The 20,070-nt window shown below is 52.6% G+C and overlaps 2 protein-coding genes across 6 annotated transcripts in view; one reads left to right on the forward strand and one right to left on the reverse strand.

The window, feature by feature from the left end:
* Crtc (CREB-regulated transcription coactivator) overlaps window positions 1-16,205 on the forward strand; it is a 54,415-nt gene extending 38,210 nt beyond the window's left edge. For 2 of the 5 annotated variants that reach the window (XM_078192355.1, XM_078192359.1), the window contains 10 exons: window positions 831-1,086; window positions 2,529-2,634; window positions 3,245-3,395; window positions 5,389-5,436; window positions 6,343-6,501; window positions 6,599-6,703; window positions 7,011-7,169; window positions 9,364-9,438; window positions 10,152-10,317; window positions 10,545-16,205. In XM_078192355.1, the coding sequence (XP_078048481.1) occupies window positions 831-1,086; window positions 2,529-2,634; window positions 3,245-3,395; window positions 5,389-5,436; window positions 6,343-6,501; window positions 6,599-6,703; window positions 7,011-7,169; window positions 9,364-9,438; window positions 10,152-10,317; window positions 10,545-10,753 (1,434 nt within the window). In that variant the 3' untranslated portion in view covers window positions 10,754-16,205. The remainder of the gene's footprint in view (window positions 1-830; window positions 1,087-2,528; window positions 2,635-3,244; window positions 3,396-5,388; window positions 5,437-6,342; window positions 6,502-6,598; window positions 6,704-7,010; window positions 7,170-9,363; window positions 9,439-10,151; window positions 10,318-10,544) is intronic. The other 3 variants (XM_078192356.1, XM_078192358.1, XM_078192357.1) reach the window with 3 other exon arrangements.
* A 1,079-nt stretch (window positions 16,206-17,284) lies between these two features.
* LOC144476533 (uncharacterized) lies at window positions 17,285-20,044 on the reverse strand. Its single transcript, XM_078193613.1, is given in 3 exon segments — window positions 17,285-17,825; window positions 17,827-19,624; window positions 19,938-20,044. Coding segments are annotated over 3 exon segments (2,193 nt in total). The 3' UTR covers window positions 17,285-17,537.
* Window positions 20,045-20,070: the final 26 nt, after the last annotated feature.

Consider the following 20,070-nt stretch of genomic DNA (forward strand, 5'->3'; position numbering starts at 1 on the left):
GCCGATTTCGCAGCTGATTGTCGGCGGAGCAGACAACGGGAACGGGTATTCCCACCCGCGGACTATTTAAGAATTTTCCTCCGATTCCGATCGGCTTCTCGCGCAGCCTGGGTCGAGATTCGTCGGAATTCGTCGGGAATAGGCAGCCGTCGGTGCTCGACCGTTCGTAAAACGAATCGTACGTTCTATGGGGGGAGATTCGCGAAACGAGGAAATTCTAGACGATTCACCTCCCTTTGTCTCCCTTGTCTTCCCGTCCACTTCGCGCGAGTCGACGGTGTGGGGGAGGGGGCGTTGGGACGACCGATCGTCGGGGCGTCGAGGCGTCGGAACGTCGGGGTGCCGGCCAGAGCGTAGATAGAAGCGAATTGTTTCGCTGGGATCCGACCGGAGGAGAGCGGTGGGTCTCGAAGGGTGAATCCTCCGTGGCGGCGAACGAACTCTCGAGCGTTTGGGACATGGAATGTAATTTACTTTGATTTCATTCTGCCCCGGCACGATTTGGCCCCCCGGCTCTTGAATACGTCTTGATTATCCCACGCGGATTACCAACTTTGTTCACCGACGCGACAAACTCTATTTAAACGCGCCGCGTGGCGCACCCCTTCCTCCCTCCGCGCGGCGACACGTCGTCGATCTTCGACGGCCGAGCGGATTTATTTGGTCATCGATAAACTACAGACCGATTCTTCCGAGCTCCGAATCGTGGTACGCGCGATGTCGCGTCGTCGTCGTCGTCGTCGGGGATAGTAGAAATAATCGAGTGCGCCGCTACTCGGTAAAGCGAAAACAAGTGCTCGGGATTAATCGGGCGCGACGGTTGATTGCAGACGGCGCTGAGCAACCTGGAAGAGATGCAGCAGAACATGGTCTACCGTAACAACGACAGGAGCAAAAACATGGGGGTAGGGCCGATGCGGGCGCGTCCGATGGAGAAAAGGCACGATACCTCGCCGTACAGCGGCGTCTCCTATCTGTCTCCACCCACGCCGGACACCACCTGGAGGAGAACGTATTCGGACTCGGCTCTGCACCAGAGCGCGAACGAAGCCTGCCAATCGACTACCACCATCTCTCATCGACGAGGTAACGATCTTGATTTTGCTAAAGGTCCATCGTCCAGGGTCGAAGGTTGAATTTTGAGGTTCGCGCGTCTCTCTCCCGCATCGTCTAGCCGCGTTCGCGATGGCACGAACGGTCAACGCAGCGCCGCTGAAAGCATTTGAGAGACGATGAGCGTAGATCGTTTGATCGCGATTCAGACGTTGCGAATATTTTGCATCGGTCGGTAAGATTCCTCGAGTCGTTCTTTTTACAAGCGACAATTTATTCTAACGAGCGACGGCCGTTTAAAAATGCGCAACGCTGGCGGTAAAGTGCGCAATCGGACGGCCGCTTGTTAATTTCACGCCGACGCGACGAGACGAGAAACGAGCACCGTCTACGAGCCAACAAGCCGACGAACGGTCAATCTGCCGGAGACTCTAGCCGCTATCTGTTGTAATTTAACTCGTTCGAGCGGTCTCTCTCTCTCTCTCGCTCTCTCGCTCTCGCTCTCGCTCTCGTTCTCGCTCTCGTTCCCCATTTCCACCCGTCGAAAGACGGTGGCAAATAATCAATTTCGCACGCTTCCCCAGCCTTCGCGTTCCCGTTTCCGTCCCCATTTTCGTTTTGGCTTGCAGAGAAACCGGGATACCGAGCTGGCTCGACGTATCTCATCTTTTCCGTCGAAATCGCTCGTCTCCTCCGTGTCGCTTTCCAAAGTGGGAGCTAACGCGACCGACAATAATGTTCCACGGTTAATTTGGAACGTAATCTTGCCATCGATGCATCTGTCTCCGGAAAAATTGAAGCGTTGTCGAACGCCGTCGAATATCGTTTCTACGAATGCCATCGTGTTTGGTAATTTTCCTCGTCCCTGATCGAAAGCTGTTGCAACCCGTTGTCTGCGTCTTACGATTTGCCGGAATCGCAGAAAACTATGCGATTTGGTAAGGGTCGTCGGCCCCGATTAGTCGGGTTTTCCGATTCCAGTTGCTCGACTCTCAGAACGCTCGGGACGCAGCGCTCGCGCCGCCGATGATTCCCTCTTAATCTGGACACCGGCCGGCGACACGAGGGGATCCGAACCGAAACGTTATACCCGCGCAGCAACGTAACCAAGTAGCGTTACACGGTGTTGCGTTGCCGTCGCGAAATCGGACGCCCCGACTCGGCTTATATGCTCGTCGTCCGCGACTCGCCGCGTCTCGCTGCCTCAATAAATTGCGTCCGAGAACGCGAGACTGTCGCGGAACGATGCCCCGCCTCGAAATTCGATCCGTTCGAGACCGTGTAAAATCACCGAAAACGGTGATCGAATGTTGTTTGCTCGCCTCGCCGAATAGAGATAACAATCGACGGGTAACAACGATGTTTCGTGAAAGTTGGCCGACCATTGGACGTGACCGACGGAATGGTCCAGAACGAATCGGAATGATTATTACTCAGTCTTTACGGTGTCGTTTGTTGCTTCGTTTGCTACACAGATCAGCACGCGATGAGCGGATCCGGAAGCGACAACCCAGACTTGCACCACGGATTCATGCAGCGTCCGAGATCGTCCTGCGAGATGCCCAGAGTCCCCGGGATCAAGTGAGTTCACCATTTTCGCCTGGATAAAACAATTAGCTGAAACTCGAGATGCTCCCCTCCACCGTCTTCTCTCGTATCCGATAGTGCTACTCGTCCCATCGTCGCGAGTCTTCGTGTATTATTACGCATTATTTAGGCGCCCGGTTAGAATGAACGCTGTCCGGCCTCCGTCCTCCGTCCACTGTCCACTGTCCACTGTCCTCTGTCCTCTGTCCTCTGTCCTCTGTCCTCTGTCCTCTGTCCTCTGTCCTCTGCGGTTCCCGCAGGCCGTAGCCGCAAACGATCGTTAAACTCTGTCGAATCGCGTATTTCTGTCTCTGGAAAACGTAATCGTTCGTCGCTGCACCGCATAATCGTTTACGCAGGTATTCGTCGACTGATCCGGTAGAGTCCTCTTCGACCCTTTTAGCGACGATCGAAACAGTTGCGTTTTCTCGTGTAAAAATTCAAAGTTGACCGACGTAGTTTGCCATAGTTACAGTTTCCGAGAGAAGCGATCGGAGTTGCTTTCGTAGGATAATTTGACGCAGTTAATTGTTCGGAATGTTTTGCCTCTATATCGTACGACGAGTGATCGAACCGTTGATCGGATTCCTCGTTTTGTCTGCAGCATATACCCGAGTTCTCAGCCACCTGGACAGCAAATCCCCATAGGAAACAACACGGGATCGTTGCCGGACTTGAGCAATGTCAACTTTACGTCGCCTCTTCACACCCCGTTGGACCAGGAGGATCATTCGAGCAATACGCCGTTTAGTAACGTGAGTCTGGCCGATCGTGCCTTGACACCCCCCCGCCACCCCCCCCCCCCCCCCCCCCCCCCCCTCCTACCGCATCTCAACAATTTGGTAACGCTTGTTAGGCTGCCGCGCATAGAATATTGGAAACTGTTAAAATTGCGCAAGTTGGATGAGATAGATCCAAACACTCTGTACGCGTCAACTCGACGTATAGGTTGTTGCGACGAGGTGCATGATTCTCGACGCCTCGCGTTCGTCTTTGCTTTCGCCTTTCTGATTCGCGCGTTTCTTTTAAGCGATCGAGACGCGCGAGGAAGCTCCTGTTACGATCCTGTACGCGCCGCGCGGAAAAGTATTTCTCAGCTCGCAGGCTGACCGAGCGATGATTCATAGGAAACTCCGGGATATTTAGGTTGCCAACGATTCGAAAGTACGGCAACGATCGATGCTTTTTTTTCACTTCTAGCATAAATACCTCGGACAATGAATCATTGGTTTCATATACCGGGTTGATGTCGACTTCGAATCTCAAATCTCGAAAAGTAGAGTCAAAGGATTTCCGAACTCGTTTTGACGCGACTTCGCCGCGCCTCGTCTTGTCTCGCTTGTTAATTAATTTGCGTCGCGAGACACATCGAGACGACGCAACGACCTTGTCATCGATCGTTTTATATGGCAGACGATTCCGAGTTTTAACAATTCAACGGTTTCTCGATTTTTCCCCGATCGCGTGGTTTCAACGATTTTGTTCTGTTAAGAATTCTCTCTCTCTCTCTCTCTCTCTCTCTCTCTCTCTCTCTCTCTCTCTCTTTATCGGAGAAGAAAGAAACATTGAATCGCTGATCGACTGATAGAAGTTGTCGTGTCAAATTAGCAAGAGTCTCGACGATATCTCTCCGATTATACGATTATCGGAACTAGACCTAGACTAGACGGTAAAAGGAACAGGTGAACGGTGCCTGGCAAGTGCCGAGGAGCAAACTCGAAATTCCTGAAATTGATATTTTCTTTTGGTCGAGTCACGGCGGATCGATGAAGGACACCGCGTCGCGAGTTGAGTCGAATTAAGCCGAGCCGAGCCGAGTCGAGTCGAGCTCGGCACGCGTAAAAATATGCGATATCCGCGCGCGTCGATATCGATGATCGCGATCGTGCGATCGAGCGCTCGCCGCGTCAATTCCTGCGCGGCGTCTCTGTCCGTTTTGTATCGCCCAACCGATCGATCATTCGGTATCTTTATCTCTGTTTTCGTTTTTGTCGGTTTTCGCCGATCTCCTCTCGTTTCCCCAAATCTCGGTCAACGTTTCCGATCCGCGTAGACGGCGACGCAAAAAGGGTAGACGGGGTACGGATCCGTCGTCGACCAGCTCGACTCGAGCCTGTTGGCTATCCTTTTCGCGGAACCGAAACTCGAGCATCGGCCGCGTATACGACCTTGCGATCCCGGTACCAGTGTCGGGTTTGCGCGTCGTTCGAGACTGCCGATGCACCCGCAGCCAACGTACGCAACGCGACGCGACGCGACGCGAAGTCTACTACGGCTTTCCTTCGCCAACGACAAGTTGTTTCGACGATTCTCGATGGAAGATTTTATTCCGATAGCGAGCTGCGAAAGTAACGCTGGCACGATAGCGCACGCGTTCGGATCGAATGGGTCCAACGATGCGCAACGATCGAAGAGGAACGACAACTCTGTCAAGAAAAAAGAACGTAAAATGCTTGGCAACGGATTTCCGGTAATTTGGTAAAGCGTAGGGGATAATCTATGCGAAAAGATTGGCGGCGGAAGAATAGCTTCAGTTTCTTTCTCCATCCTCTTTGAACCGACCACGTGCCTTCCATGCTCCCTGCGTGCTCTCGCCCCCTCCCTTCCCCTCCCTCTCCTTTCCTATTACCGAACCCGTATATGCACGATACGTGTATTGCTTTAGCGGCCACATTTTACTTTCGTTTCATTTTTTTTTTTTATTTTGCCTTTGTTGTAGCGTTTTGTTTTGTGTTTGTTATTTTGCAGAACCATTTATCAGTGCCCGTTAACTCTAGATTTCTTCACAAGTGTAAGGTTAGTAGCGACGTGCGAACATTTTTATTTTTCTCGCGACCGTGCCTCGTATTTCTCTTTGTTTCGATCCGACGCGACGGAGCGACTCACCAGAACCGAGAAAGCCTCGCGCGATAGAAAATGTTCTGTGGACCCGTTCTGTAACATCCGACCGAATTCCGAACGGATAACAAATCTCGATCGCAATTCGCAAATCCAGAAATTGTAGCAGAATCTTTCCTCGGAGTTTCCCGCGTCTTGCTGCGCGCGTTGTTGCCGGTTTTTTATTTTCTTTGAACTCCGTATTCGTTCCACTAGTCGTTTTCTCCGCTCTAACCGTCCCGTCGTTTCGCTCATTATACGTCGCATAGCGAGCATCACGGTTTAGCACGGTGCGAGACGCGGTTCAAACGATCGATCGCGTTAGGTACGAACGGGCCGGACAGACTCGATTCGATTTTCCGAACAGATTTTCATCGGATGAAAAGTCGCGTTCGACTTGGCTTTCGGCGAATCTCGGCGAAATTATCCGGAAAAGTTTGTTTCCGAGCGAAACGAGGGAAGAAAAATGCCGGTTTTCGAAAGGTGTGGGAAGACCATCTTCCTCCGAAGGTCTCTCTTCCGGTACCGGTGATCCGGTTTCCGACGTAGATTCGTCGGTCTCGCCTCTCGACCGTGGTAAACCGTTTCCGTGACTTGGAGTGTTTCAAATCAGCGTTCGAGATCGATTCGCGCGAGCTCGTTTCGCGGCTTGGCGTATCTCATTCGAGCTGGTTACGCGAACAAATCGAAAGAAAGAAAGAAAGAAAGAAAGAAAGAAAGAAAGAAAGCAACCAACGAAAAGGAAAGAAAAGAAAGAAAAGAAAAGAGAAGCCGCGACCGACAAACCGGTGGCGACCGATCGTTAATAGAGATGGCTGTGAACAGGGTGTGGCGCTGGAAAACAGCACAAGTACTTCGCAACAAGATCCTCAGAGCTATTCGCAACAACCGGTGCCACCACCGCCGCCGACGGCAACGTCCCACAGTCCGGCGGGCCACTACATTTATCAGCAACCGCACAGTCCCGTGCCACCACAAAGTCCAGTTAGTATCGCGGCCATAATTTTTTGCGTTTCCTTTATCGCGTCTCTCAATTTTGAGCGATCGCGTCGAATGATCTAAAAAATTTGATTTTGCGCAGAAGTCGTCGCAGTCACAGCAACAGCAGCACAACTTGGGTTCGTACAGGTCCTCGCAGCAGGTGAACAGGCCGTCGCCGCAATCGTCGCCCAGTTTAACGGTTCAGGTGAGCATCGGAGAGGAGAGCCCCCTTCGATCTCGATCGTCGCGGGCGCGTTTCGAGACGCAAAGTCGCGCGACGAAGACGTCGACCCGTTGGGACGGTGAAGCGAGTTACCCGATACGCGGAAAGCTCGACCGTTCCGGCAAGTTTCGAAGTCTGCGTCGGCGTAGTGGTCGGCCGAGATCGATGCGGGGGCGGTAATAGCCCCAAAAGGGGAACGCGTTTCTCCGATCGGTGCGGGAGAGACGCGGCTCGTCGCTCGTCGCTCGTCGCTTGCAACGATTAAAGGCTGTTTTCTCGCGGATTACAGGGAAGCCCATTGAGTTACAGCAACAACCCATCGGCGCCGCCTAGTCCGACGGGACATCCTGGTCCGCCGAACCTGACGTCGGACGGCCTCGATCAGAACTACTTCCTGAACCAGGCGCAGGCAGCCACCCTTCAGCAAGACTTTGAACAGTTTACGATGGTTAGTAAAAGGTCGAAACGTCGTTTCCGGTACACCGGAACGAGGACCCGCTTGCTCTCGATTGCTCTCGACTTGGCAACGATCCAGCGGCTCTCTCTCTCTCTCTCTCTCTCTCTCTCTCTCTCTCTCTTTCTAGCCTCGAACGTCGCCTCGAACGTGTTCCGCTCCGCGTTCTCAACGAAACTCGCCTTCCGAATATGCTCGTTCGACTCCCGAGATCGTTCGAATTCGTGCGCGCCGCCGTTTTGACGGCCTCGGCGCGACCCTCTCCCACGCGTCGTTTTGCGTCCAGAGTCTAGACATGTCGGCCGGAGAAACCACTCATCGCCGACCATCGTTTCCGAAACTCTCGGCTGCGCGAGAGTTTCTCGGTTCCTCTCGTCGGTACGAACGCTATCGATCGAAAGGTTCGATTCGCCGTCCGGTCGCGTTCCTCTTCGAGTCTTCGCGAACAACGATTTTGCAGCATTTCACTTCGGAAAGATTCGACGCGCCGCGAGACGACGACGAACAAGCCCCCGCCGTCGATTCGATTCGATTCGATCCAATTCGACTGGAAGGACGAGATTCCGCGATCCTCGTGCACGAACGATCTCGGGCCACGACCTCTATCCTAGTCGCCGGACTCGAGCCAAGTTGCTGTGATTTTCTCGATTGACAGCGCGGGACTTCGTTTCCACCAACTCCGGAACTCTAAAAGATTCTCGCCGTGACCCAGACGCCCGCCGTTGCCTTTTTCTTCTCTTCCCCGAAGAGAAAACGAACCCTTCCGCGCGTACACCCGACTCGACTCGACTCGACTCGGCTCTCGTCCTACAATGTCTCGTTACGCGTAACACTGAAATGTTAAGCCTTGATGTTTATCTGTTGCCCGCATCCGTCAGGATTGGCCGCAATTCGCGCAGCAGCTCATGGAACTTGGTTGGACCACGCAGATAGAGGTGAAATAATGCCCTTGTGCTAAGCTAAACTATTTCAAAGCATTCGCTCTCTTTCTATACAACCGATCCCCTACCGAACCAAACAACCACCCCCGCTGAATTTTCTCCGCGAGCTCCCCCTCTCCGAATTTCTTGTTTTCGTTGCTCTCGTCTACCCTGCCAACTTCTTTCCTTGTCTCCCCCTTTCCCTCTCGTTCCGTCTGCTCGCGTTTCAGCGTCGCGCGACGCGGAACCCGCCGTCTCGACCGGTCGCGCGTCGTTCGGACGCTCGTTCGCGGGGTCTGCTGCTCGGTGATGCGAAATTTGCGAAGTCGACCCCGCGGTTTGCTACGGATATTCGGGAAAAACGGGCCGCGAGGACCGTAACCTCGCTTACACAAGCCCACAGGAATCGGTGCGCTTTTACCGGGACAAACGTCCACCGCTTCGTCGCCAATTACGCGAAACTGCTGCTGCTGCTGCTGCTACTACACATCCATACCCTTTGCGGATTCAATCTTTGGACTCGGTTACCGATCATTCGTCGCAACGAATGGCCAGCTGGACTGCGGTCGCGTATTCGGTCGCGTACTCTAGTACCCCGAGATCGAGACAAAGACGGTGGCGATACGATGTTCGCGCATTGCGAATCGATGCAGCGAACCGGGCGACCACACGAGAGACCAAGAAGATCGTTTCTTTTTTGGCCGACAGGGTAGAGCCACGACAAGGAGAACCGGCCGGGCAATAGGAAAGCGGTAACAGGCAACGCGAACCCGAAACCGATCCTTTTGCCAATAAAAGCGGCCACCGGTCGGCCGATTCGCCTTTTGTTTCTCCGCTTCCCTTGTTTTCTTCCACCCCGTAGCGCCAGCCAGCATCTACGGGCCGCCTCCTTGGTCCGCGTTCGGTCCACGCTCTCGGTCCGTGCTCGGTCCACTCTGGATACTCGTATACTCGCGTTCAACCCTGAAATTCGAAACAAACGGAGCGAAGACCACCAGAGGTAATCGCCGCGGTGCAATTGAGCGTGAATCTGCCTGGCCGCGGTTCATTCCCCGCTCCTCCTCCAATTTGATCGAGCCCCCCTGGATATCCAGCCACGCCGACACCCTCTCTCGTCTATCGGAAACCGGAATGGCGGCCCGTCGACGCGACGCGACGCGACGCGACGCCCACCGCAGCCGCGCGCCATGCCACCACGCTGCGCCACGCCGTCGGCGTTTGTTCGCTCGGTCTTATCTTCTCGTTTTTCTTTTCTTCTCTTACTTCAGATGGACACCCCCGTACCGACCAACACGATCGGATCGTACATCGGATCGCCGAACCATACCACGACCTACGCGCAGGTGAGCATGTCCTCCTTTATAGTTAGACGATAGAGTTGGACGATATTGCCAAGAATTATAAACATTGGTGGAGGATGCCAGTGTTCTCGGTTAAGCGAGGTAAAAAAATGTCGATGGCTTAGCGCGACTCCCACGCGAGTCGTCGCCGTTATTACGATTATAGCTTGCAGGGATCTTAAAAGGAGAACGAGGCACAGAGAATCTCGCAGAATTTCAATCTCGTTTGCGTTACTTTTAACCTGCTATGACTATTAATAAAGGAAATCTTGGAAGGCGAACGAAGCAGAAACTTCCATGGAATTTGTACACCTGCTGCACACTGCGACCGTTAAGCGAGAGATTAAAGCCGCGCTTGGGATTTCCTCGATGAGAAAATAATTTCTCGGTCGAGCTTCTTTCTCCGTAAACGTCGATTTCTCCTCTTCGCGTCTTCGCGTCTTCGCGTCTTCGCGTCTTCTTGCCTCCTCGCCTTCTTCTCGCCTTCGATTAACCGGATCCCGTCGGATCTCCGCGGAATTAATTCGAATAGTTGATCTTCCAGGTCGCTTTCATCGCTTATTATCGAAATATGAAACGGATCAATATTTCACATTGCCCGCGACCAACTCTTCTTGTCGCCGGAACGGGAGCCGCAGCTTCCCGCGTGCCGACTTACCGGTGCGCTTCGTATCGGGAACAATCTGATCCGACATGTCCGAATTTTGTTTTTGCAGAACGACGTAATAAATGTCGGAGGTGAATTGGGAAGCGGAGACGCTGGTTACTTCAGCACGAGCCCGCAAATGGCGTATCAGCCTACGACACCCAACTCGACCAACACTACCACCACGCAGCAGCTCACGCCGCAGACACCAAACACGCCGACGATCATCCTTACCGGTGGGTTCCCCGCGATCGGGGGGTTCCGCGGATATAAAAGGGGGCAACTACATACTCTCGATTGTACATGCTTCTCGATTACTCGGAGCCGGATTCGGACTCGGCTCGAAGGAATCGAGAAGGAAGGAGAGACCGCCCTCGCCGATGCGAAACAATGCGAAACAATGCGAAACGAAACGCATGTACATTGGCGAATAGACGTAACCGTTTGGCCAATATTGTTGCAGACTTTTCGGGCGCAGACGATCCCGAGTTCGTCAAGGACCTCGGGACGGCGATGATGGGCGACTTCGACCCGGATCTCTTCCCGTCGGACGACGCTCTGAGGCAGGGCCTCGACCCCATCGACGTCGATGGTCTTCAAATGCTCACCGACCCGAACATGGTCATATCCGATCCCAGCGCCGAGGCCCACTTTAGGCTAGATCGACTTTAAGGCGAGATCACTTTACTCATTCGCGAATCGCGCGCCGACTATATTACGTAGGGAAATACAAATTCTGATCTGTCCTGGGTGTCGCGAGAAAATCGATTCCGTGGGCCACCATTTCAGTAGAAACGGGTCGCGTCGCGGCGCTGCGAGGCTCGATGGTCGGATCGCCGTCGTCGAGGAAACCCCCGGCAGGAACCGGTCTCCGATAAAAGGTCACGCTAGAACCAGTTCGGCCGGGTGAATCTCCTCCGATCGTTCGTCGATTAAAAACGATCGATCGAAAAGCTCGCGCGATTCGTCCCAGAGAACGTCGTCAAAATCGTTCCCTTCGCGAGAACGGAACGAAGCTGGAAACCGGTTCCCGCTGGACGCGTCCGGTCGGCGACCAGACCCGTTCGTGATAAATCGTTGATTGAGGATTAAGTAATACAAATCTTTATTAACCCTTTTTTTATTTTATACTACTTTGTACATTGTATCATGTATGATCTCTAAGAAGCACAAAACAAAATGTCTACTGATTTATACATGCTTTTGTCATATACGATTCTAGTAAGATAAAAATCGATCTACCGTTTAGGTGAGAAAAACAGAAATTAACGTTTAGCGAAAAACGACGAACGAACGAGAAGTGTAATAAACGAATTGCGAGAAAACGTAAGCCGGAGCGCGTACGCGGTCTCGGTCGTCGCCGTCGTCACGCTCTTCGACGAATGTCGGGCGTCGAGCGACGAGCGACGAGCGACGAGACCGGGAGCGCACTATACTCGATCACAAGGGGCCGAGGATCGTAGAGCACGGGGGACGACGAGTTTGGACAAATTCAGACAGATACGGACTAATTCGGATACCGACGCGAGAGAGAAGGGAGACGCATTTCGACGATCGCTATATGCCGCAAACATTGGTCGCTAGGTCGCCTCGGAGTTAGTTTGATCCTTCCTTCGTCGAGACCAATTATTCCGTTCATTCCTCAACAACCGACGTCCAACCGCGTTCCGCAACCGCAAAATTCCCAAGCGAGGACATCGAGACGAATTTTAAACGTAGTACTCTTTTCTAGCCACAAACCTTGAAACGGTTTCGCGATAACGTTGTCGCCCAACGGAATTCGATCGAATCGATATCGACAGTTAAAATTCCAAGCTAGAGATTCGCGGGACATTGACCAGAGTTCCCGAGATTGTTCTCACTGGGAAGCGAGCAGCGAAATTCGAGCGCATCGAGCAAAATTCATCCGAGATTGGAACCGTCGCTCTCGCCACGGTGATCCTTATCGCGGGTCGAGTTTCGGCGTCGGCTACCGATTTCTGGATTCGCGAGTGTACTCGCGTGGGAATAAGAATCCTATCGTTTCGATAATTACAGCTGCTTGTAACGTCGCGTCAAGCTCGATTACCCATCGATTTGCTTCCCATCGAAATACAATTCCATTATTTATTCCCTACTTTCCAGAACATTGTAAACCTTCTTAGTCGGGGCGGAATCGTGAAAATGATTGTTCGCGAATCGATGGAAGAAAGAGCTTGTTCGCGAAAAAAAGAGATCGCTGTGTGTGACATCGTGGGTTGCATCTCGCGAGACCTATGTAATTCGGTTTCCCTCGTCGCGGCGCTGGCCTTCCTCGATGGCAAGCCGCAAATGCTGGATGAGATAACGCGCAGGGGCCCCGAGCCCATCAAGGTCGTCAATTGTTTTTTGAAAGTAATACGCTGTACTTTGTACAACAACGTCGAAATAATTAATTCTGCGGCCGCGCGGCAACACGTTCTAGGATAATTCGACTAAAAGATATATAAGGAGAAATGTATAAAGGAGATGCAGAAAATCGCGAAGAGATACGACGCTTATATCTGTATACCGTGTACGTACGTAGTGGTAAAAGTCGACCTCTATCCGAGCGCCGCTCGCGAGCTACGACGCGGCGACGCAACAATGGAGAAAGGGCTGCTGCGAAGCACGCGTTTTGAGGTGCTAAGTTGCGATCATTCGAGAGTTTATCCGATTTATTCGAGCGTTTTATACCGGTAGAGTTATATTCCGAGCGTTTGTTACGTTTAACGAGGGAAAGAGACGCGAGTGCGTCGAACGCGTACCAATTCTAGAAACCGTTCGGCGAAATCTGGATCGAACGGCTGTACACGGAGTTTCTTCCGGGGCATGTCACGTTGCGCCGAATAAAATCTCGAGTCGCCGCAACGGAGGAGAATATTCGAAGCAATTCTCGGGCTGCGAAAAGACTTTCGTAATCGTATACGGTCTCTCGAGGCTTTCGTCGCTTCGGTGTCTCACTCTCGGCCCGTGACCGGCCCCTTTGGAAATCGCATGCAGTTGACAAGTTCCCTGTAGACGACCGGTTCCACGATCGGCTCGCGAAGGCCCAGCTTTCCAGCGGGGTGACACAGAGTCTGATCGAAAATCGTGCTCGCGGTAAAATCGAATGTCAGGTTTTCGCGGATGCTGACCGATTCTACCGCGAGATCGTGCTCGCAAGATCGATCTCTGCGTCGACTGGGCCGGCGGCCAACCGACAACAGTTCTTAAAAGAGTTCCGTCGAAATGGATTTCATAGAGTAACAGACGATCGATGCGATCATTGTTGAAAGTTGTTTGCAAAGTTTACGCCTCGCCTTGTCTCGCTTCGCCGTTTCCACGTTCGCGTTGTTGCCCGTCGTTGCTTTCGAAACGATACAAGCAGAACCAACCAAAGATATTCGGTGACCAACGGAGATGCTCGTCGAATCGAATTCTGTTTCCACGATTCGTGTATCTCTATCGCGTATGGGAAAAAGTAAATTACAAACAACAGAAGAATCCTAATGAAAACATGTTCGAAATGCGGTAGAATGTTTAAGTAGCGTGGACCTGGAAACGCGTGATGCGTGAAACGATCGGTTCTCCGATGGACGCGAGTGGTTAGCATCGGAATCGAAGGTTGTCCAATCGTTTTTAAGGATCTGTGAAATCGAAGGAAGTCGCTGGACAGAGAATAATTGTGCTGCGGTGTAGAAGTTCACGAGGACTCGGTACAACCAGTTCCTTTCGGGTTTCCCTGAAATTCGAGAAATTTTCGCTCGCCCAAGTCGGTGTCGCGCGGCCACGTGCGATACCAATAACGCGACGACGCAACCAAGTTACACCCACCGAGTCGCTATTAGAATTCGTGAAGAGAGTCGTTCGTGCGAATTTCTTTTTGGTCCGGAAAAGTGTGAATCGACTTTTCGGAATTTCGCGGCGCTGTCTCTTTTTTGTAAACCGTGAAAAGTACTTAACGTCGCTCGGCATCGAGTCACAGCGTTTATCGGATCGCAGCGACGACGACGGCGCGAGGTCGCGGAACCAACCGCGTGTCGACGTTCCGAATCCGAATTTTCGAAACGCGAACCGATAGCCAATCTTCCCCGTCACCAGCCCGATAACTTCGATTCTTCGAAATTCGAGTCACCGGGGAACGTCTCTCAGCGCCACCTACAAATTGTTCGAAGAACAAAGAAGATTCCGAATAGTTTTCGAGTTGGACGTCGAGAATAATATGGTGTATCGGAAAACGTTTGAACGTAAACGCTTTCGTACGAAACGATCAAGCAGCCCCAACGTAAATGTACCCATGGGATTGGAGAAACGATCTTCTCATCTCCACGAGACGCTTCTTGTTCAGTTACTTTCATCGATTCGCAGAGCGGTCCGAAACTTTTGAAAGAATCTGTTTTGTTGTTGGCGTCGGTCGTGTCCGGACTGATTTGTACCGAAATTATAGATCGACGTCCCTTCGAGGTCGGACAATCTATCCCGCTCCGAAAGATATTTCAGATTTATTATTTCGGATCCGAGTCTCTCAGCGCGAAGAGATTGCCCAACGACCAAAACATCACTGAAACCATTATGCTTCGAGCGTAAGCGCGTCAAGTAGAAGGTAGAAATATCGCGAGCCATTTACATTCTCTCTCTTACACACACACATACACACTCTATCTCCACCACTCCGTCTCTCTGTCTCTCTTTCTCGAACAAAACAAAGTCAAACACACGGTCTTACTATGTCGAGAGAAAAAGAGTGGCTCGTCAATTCTTGCCCACTGTCCAGGACGTTGTTGCACTTATAACTTGGCTGCAACGCAGGTAAAACTCGAATCGCTTGATACATGTCGAGTTGTCTAAATAGCTGTACATCGGTGTACGCGTCTTGCGCTATAGATAAAAACGTCGAAATGTTTCACGTATGCGCTATATCTTGCAGTTAGTCGCGAAAGCAAAGTCTATATAGATTCAACTTGGACACTTTTTTGAAAATAAACGAATAGTTTTATAGAATTCGCGATAGCAAGTTCTGTATGGTACAAGTAGCATCGCGCGTTCTGCCGTTCCGTCTACACGAAATGCTTCAAAGTGAAAAATAGGTGGATTTCGGTGACGATAAAATTGCAACGATGCAACGAGATGAAGAAATTTGTTAGAAAATATGTTTGCCTATGGTGCGTGAGGGACGCGCGACACCGCGCAGCTGTTTCGTCAATTCGATCGCGGAGTGGAAGGAGTTTCAGGCAGATCGAGTTGGACCGAAATCGACGGTGAACCGCGAGGAACGCATTGCCCGACTCGATCGCGATTCGACGTAAACCGATCGTCGTAAAAATTTCAAGTCGCTCGAAAACCTGTGAACAGAGGCGAATTTCTTGGAGAAACGTTCGCTTCCGGGTCGAATCGATCTGTACGGTGTGCGAGGGTAGAAGAAGCCGAATCGATCGTCGTACTCGAACGGGACGAAGGACCAAATCGTGGCAGCACCGCTAGTCCGAACACCGCTCGATACATGCATGCATCGAACACGCGACAGTTTTTGGGAAAGAACGAAGGGAGCCTTGTAATATTTGTATATAGCCATGTTATTGTGGTAAACAGAAATTATCTTATATTATTATTATCATTATTATTATTACTGTTATTTTTATTATTATTATTATAAATATTACCCGCAACCATACGCAGACACACACAAGCGCGCGCGCGCGCGCGCACACGTACACACGCAGGGACACGAGGAAACACGCGCGTATATATGAATATATATTAATGCATAAATATATATTTATATATACATATGTATACGTGTACGACATGTATGTGTATATGTATATGTGTGTTTATATGTATATATATATGTATATGTATATATATACATAGAGAGAGACCGTATAAATATGAATAAGTCTGTAATGCCGTTACGTTGTTGTACCATATTATTGTGAACACCATTTCTCAGACATCGATTTTTTTAAATAAAAGGAAAATCTCTATCGACATACACTAAAAAGAACAGAACGCGATCGAAGCAGAGTGTCCGATCGCCATTCCGCTCGTCTCTTCTAAGTCGGATTTCACGATCGTTCGTCGCGTTGGGAAACGATCTCGCGATCGAGATTCCATATCAGAGCGACTTTCGGTGATTCTCTTTCGCTTCTTCTCTTTCTCCGATTGGAAGATCGTCGAGGATTCTTCTGGCCCGATCATCGCTCGCGCGTCGACCGCGCGTCAACGACATCGGCAACTAGAGACTCTGTCGTCTCGAAAAATCATTTTGCAAGTTCAGCGAAAGCGTAGGTGCGACGGTGGTCGACGCGTCATCGATCGATCAATCGAAAAAATCGTTGACTGAATTCCAGCCGAGGAGAATAGGGTCGCGAGACCGCCGAGGTCGCAACCGAAGATTGTTGGAGTGTACGCGAGAATGATCGTTCGCGACCGATTTTGTCAACGAGCTTGGAGTCGGAATCGAGGTGTCGCGATCGTTGTCCTTTTGTAGCGAGACCTCGACTCTGACCGGAAACTCTGCGGGAGAAGAGAACACTGGAGACAAATTTAGAAAACATTGAACAGTCACCTTTGGCATTTCTTGCACGACACCGTGGCACTACCGCCCGTCGATGTGTAAATAATTGTTTCATATTGTTGTAAAGTAGAACGGCGATTCGAGGAGAGTCGAACGACAACGACAATGATGATGACGACGACGACGACGACGACGACAATGTTGACGATTATTACGACGATGATAACACAAACAAACAAAACGAACAACCAAGAAAATAACGACAACAACAGGGGAGGGCGGGGCTCGTTCGTGCCGAGAACCAACGTCAATCTCACCCCTCTCCAACCCCAGCCCCCCCTCCCGATAATGTAAGCGCACAAAAAAGAGGGTTAACGATCTATGTGTCTTCTTCGTGTTTAATCGTATCTTTGTTATTAAATCTTGAACGTCTACGAATGCGTCTCTGTGTATTTGCCTGGGCACCTATCACTTTCTCTCTCTCTCTCTCTCTCTCTCACTCTCACGTACACACGCATTCTCTTCGCTTTATCCCGTCGTACAATTAATAATAATCGAACCCAGAGAATCGACGGTTCCATCGCCGAAGTTTTTACTTTATTTTATCGTTCTATTTTACAAGACGGTAGTTGACGCGCGTTACGAAACTGCAGTTACGACGGCTCTCGAATCCGTGGCTGCGGGAATCGGGCAACGCGATACAGGATCGCCGACGGTCGTTTATTACAGCCACGGGGAATCGATGGTCCACCGCGATGCGGTCGAACGCTTCGTTTACTTACTTACTTACGACTACGTATAAATTAGTGATTAGCCCGTGGCGCGCGCTGGCCGCGACGTTCAATTTATCGAAACGTCTCTAGACGCTAAGACTAGAAACTACAATCGGAGCTGCGTATTCAAAGAGTCGAAGAAAGTCTGGGTCCTTCGAGTCCCTTCGCTCGCGGCTCGAACGCGCGGCTAGGCCTCCAAAGTTCTAGGTCGCAGAACCCGTTTGATTCTCTTGAAGCGAGCCAGAGTCAAGCCGGGCTCTCCTTGCAGGCCTCCGAAAGCCTCTCCGTACTCGCTGGCCAATGGTCCGAGCTCCTCGGCGTTCTCCGCCAGCGAAGCCACGGAATTGGACTCGCCGTGCGATGGGGCAGCCAGCTCGGTTGGCTGCGAGATTGATGCAGCCTGTGGGACGAACAAGGTTGGTGGTGGGACGACTTTTCGATTACTTTTTCGATGTCTAGAGACCTTCCACTAGACTTACGTGCTAAGTAGTGATTCGGTCCTCTACCTTGACGGCTTCCCGCGAGCTCCCTCGTTCGTATTCTCTCGACCGCCTTCTCCTCTTTTTCTTGCTTCGATCTCTCTTGACGAGGTACGCTTCGCGCGGAGCGTCCCGCTTCCTCGGCGCCATCGCGATCGGCCCTGGTGCCGAGAGGCTCGGAGTAGCGATTCGTTTCCCGTCCACCCCCTCGCCGGTGGACTTCTTCTCCAGCTTCGAGTTCGAGCCAGAAGAGCTGTCGGCGTTCTCCAGATTAGCTCCGTCCTGCCTCTTTCGTCGTTTGGTCGGTCGCTCGTCGCCGTTGGCCCCCTTTTGTAATCTATCCGAGCTCGCGACAGACCTCTTCGAAGGATTCGTTTTCTTTTCCGAGGTAGCCGCCGCAGCCGCCTCGGCGACCAGCTGCCGCTGCTCTGCCTGCTCGTCCTGCGCGTTCTGCTCGTCCTCTTGTTGGTCGAGAAGCTCGTCGAATTTCGCATTGTTGCTCTCTATCTCCTCGAGCTTCTCGCTCTCGGCGATCTCGCGCTTGATCTCCTCCTTGATCGAATCGATCTTTCGTTGGATCTGTTCCTCCACTCGCTTCTCGTACTCCCTGTCGGACTGCTCCGACTGTTCCGACTGCTCCGCCGTCGGACCGTCGGGGTTGATCGAGTTGTCGGGACTGCCGGCTCGCGTCTCGGTCTTGGGCGCACCAGCGACCAACCCGGCCGCGGCCACGGCCGCGGTCCCGGCCGGCGCCAGTGCCTCGGCCGCCTTCGCTTCCTCGAGCTTCGAGACTCCGCTCGGGTCCGGGGGCTCGTCGGCTGACTTCTTGTCGCACGGCGAGCTCGTGTCCTGCGATTTTCCCTCCTCCGTCGCCAGCTGCGCCCGATCATTCGTCGAGGGAGCCTGCCTCGAGCCGTCGGCGTCGAGGATCGTCTCGAACGCGTCGACGGCAACGTTCCTCTTCGACTGGTCCGCCTCGTCGCTGGTGGCCCGGTCCGGCTTGCCTCGGTCCGCGTCGACCGCCCGATCCTCTGCCAGGCGGGACTCCTTCCTTCCAGCAGCCCGGTCATCGGCCACGGGGCTCTCTTTCTCGGGACGCTTCGCGTCCTTCAACGCCGAGTCGGAGGAGCCCGAGGAAACAGGGATTTGTCTCTTCTTCGAGATGTGCTGCTCCGTCGCGACTCTGGCGCCGCCGCGAGCTCTCGCCTTCTCGGCGGCTTCCTCCGAGGATCCTCTTTCCTCCAGGCCATTCTCCGGTTCGTCGACTCGATCGTCGAGCTCCTCGTAGTCTTCGGCCCCGGCGACGCCTCTCTTCACCACGTCCTTCTCCTCCAGATCGTCGTACAGGATCGATCTCTCGTCCTGATCGATGAACCTGTCCTCGGCCAATCTGGAGTCGTCCTCCAGTACCTCCGCGTAGTCGGATCCGTCGTCCGAGCCGGCCTCGTAGTCCGCCGACAGCCTGTCAGCTTGGTTCGCGGCGTCCCGGGACGATCGGACCGCACGGCCGACTCGCGGCGAGGATTTTCCGGCCCTGTCGGCCACCGAGCGCTTCTCCGCCGCGACTTTCGCAGCCTCCCGCGGGCTCTTCCGGCCGCCCTTTTTCCCCGAGCCCTCGCGTTTCGCTCGGACGAGATTCTCGCCCGGCGGCGATCGCCGCGAGACCTCCGCTCTCGGTTCGGGCTTTGACCCGCTCGCGGCGTTCCTCCTGCTCTTCGGGCTCTGAAATATCTGCTCGATAGACGACGAGTCGGCGGTGTCGCGATGTTCCTCGGCGAAATCGACCTCCGGAGCGCTGGAAGAAAAAGAGAAATCCTAATATCTCGACTGCGATTGGTGGCGAGCGGTAACCCCGATCTCGGATCGGATCGGATCGCGATGCGATCGATTGGCTCTGTCTCTGACACGATCGGCTTCGTCGTTGCGCGTTCGATCGAATCTGTGGTGTCTAGAGCGAAATCCGAGAGACGTCGTCGTCGCCGCGACTAATGAAAGGCTAGCCAGAAAACCGTGTCGCGCTCGCATCGACTTTCCGTTTTGCTGTTTTTGGATTTCCATTCGCAATTCGAGACAGAATGGAAAAGGCTTGAGGCGAGAAGAAAAAGTACCTAGGGTCGTCGACGACAACTTCGAAGCTGCTGCAGGGCAGGAACGAGCAAAGGACGACCGCCAGAACGAGAACGAGCGCGCGTTTGTACCGGAGTCGTTCGTTCATGGTCTTGCCGACCGATCATCGTAGCG

The sequence above is a fragment of the Augochlora pura genome, chromosome 10 (assembly GCF_028453695.1).
Source record: "Augochlora pura isolate Apur16 chromosome 10, APUR_v2.2.1, whole genome shotgun sequence".
NCBI lineage: Eukaryota > Metazoa > Arthropoda > Insecta > Hymenoptera > Halictidae > Augochlora > Augochlora pura.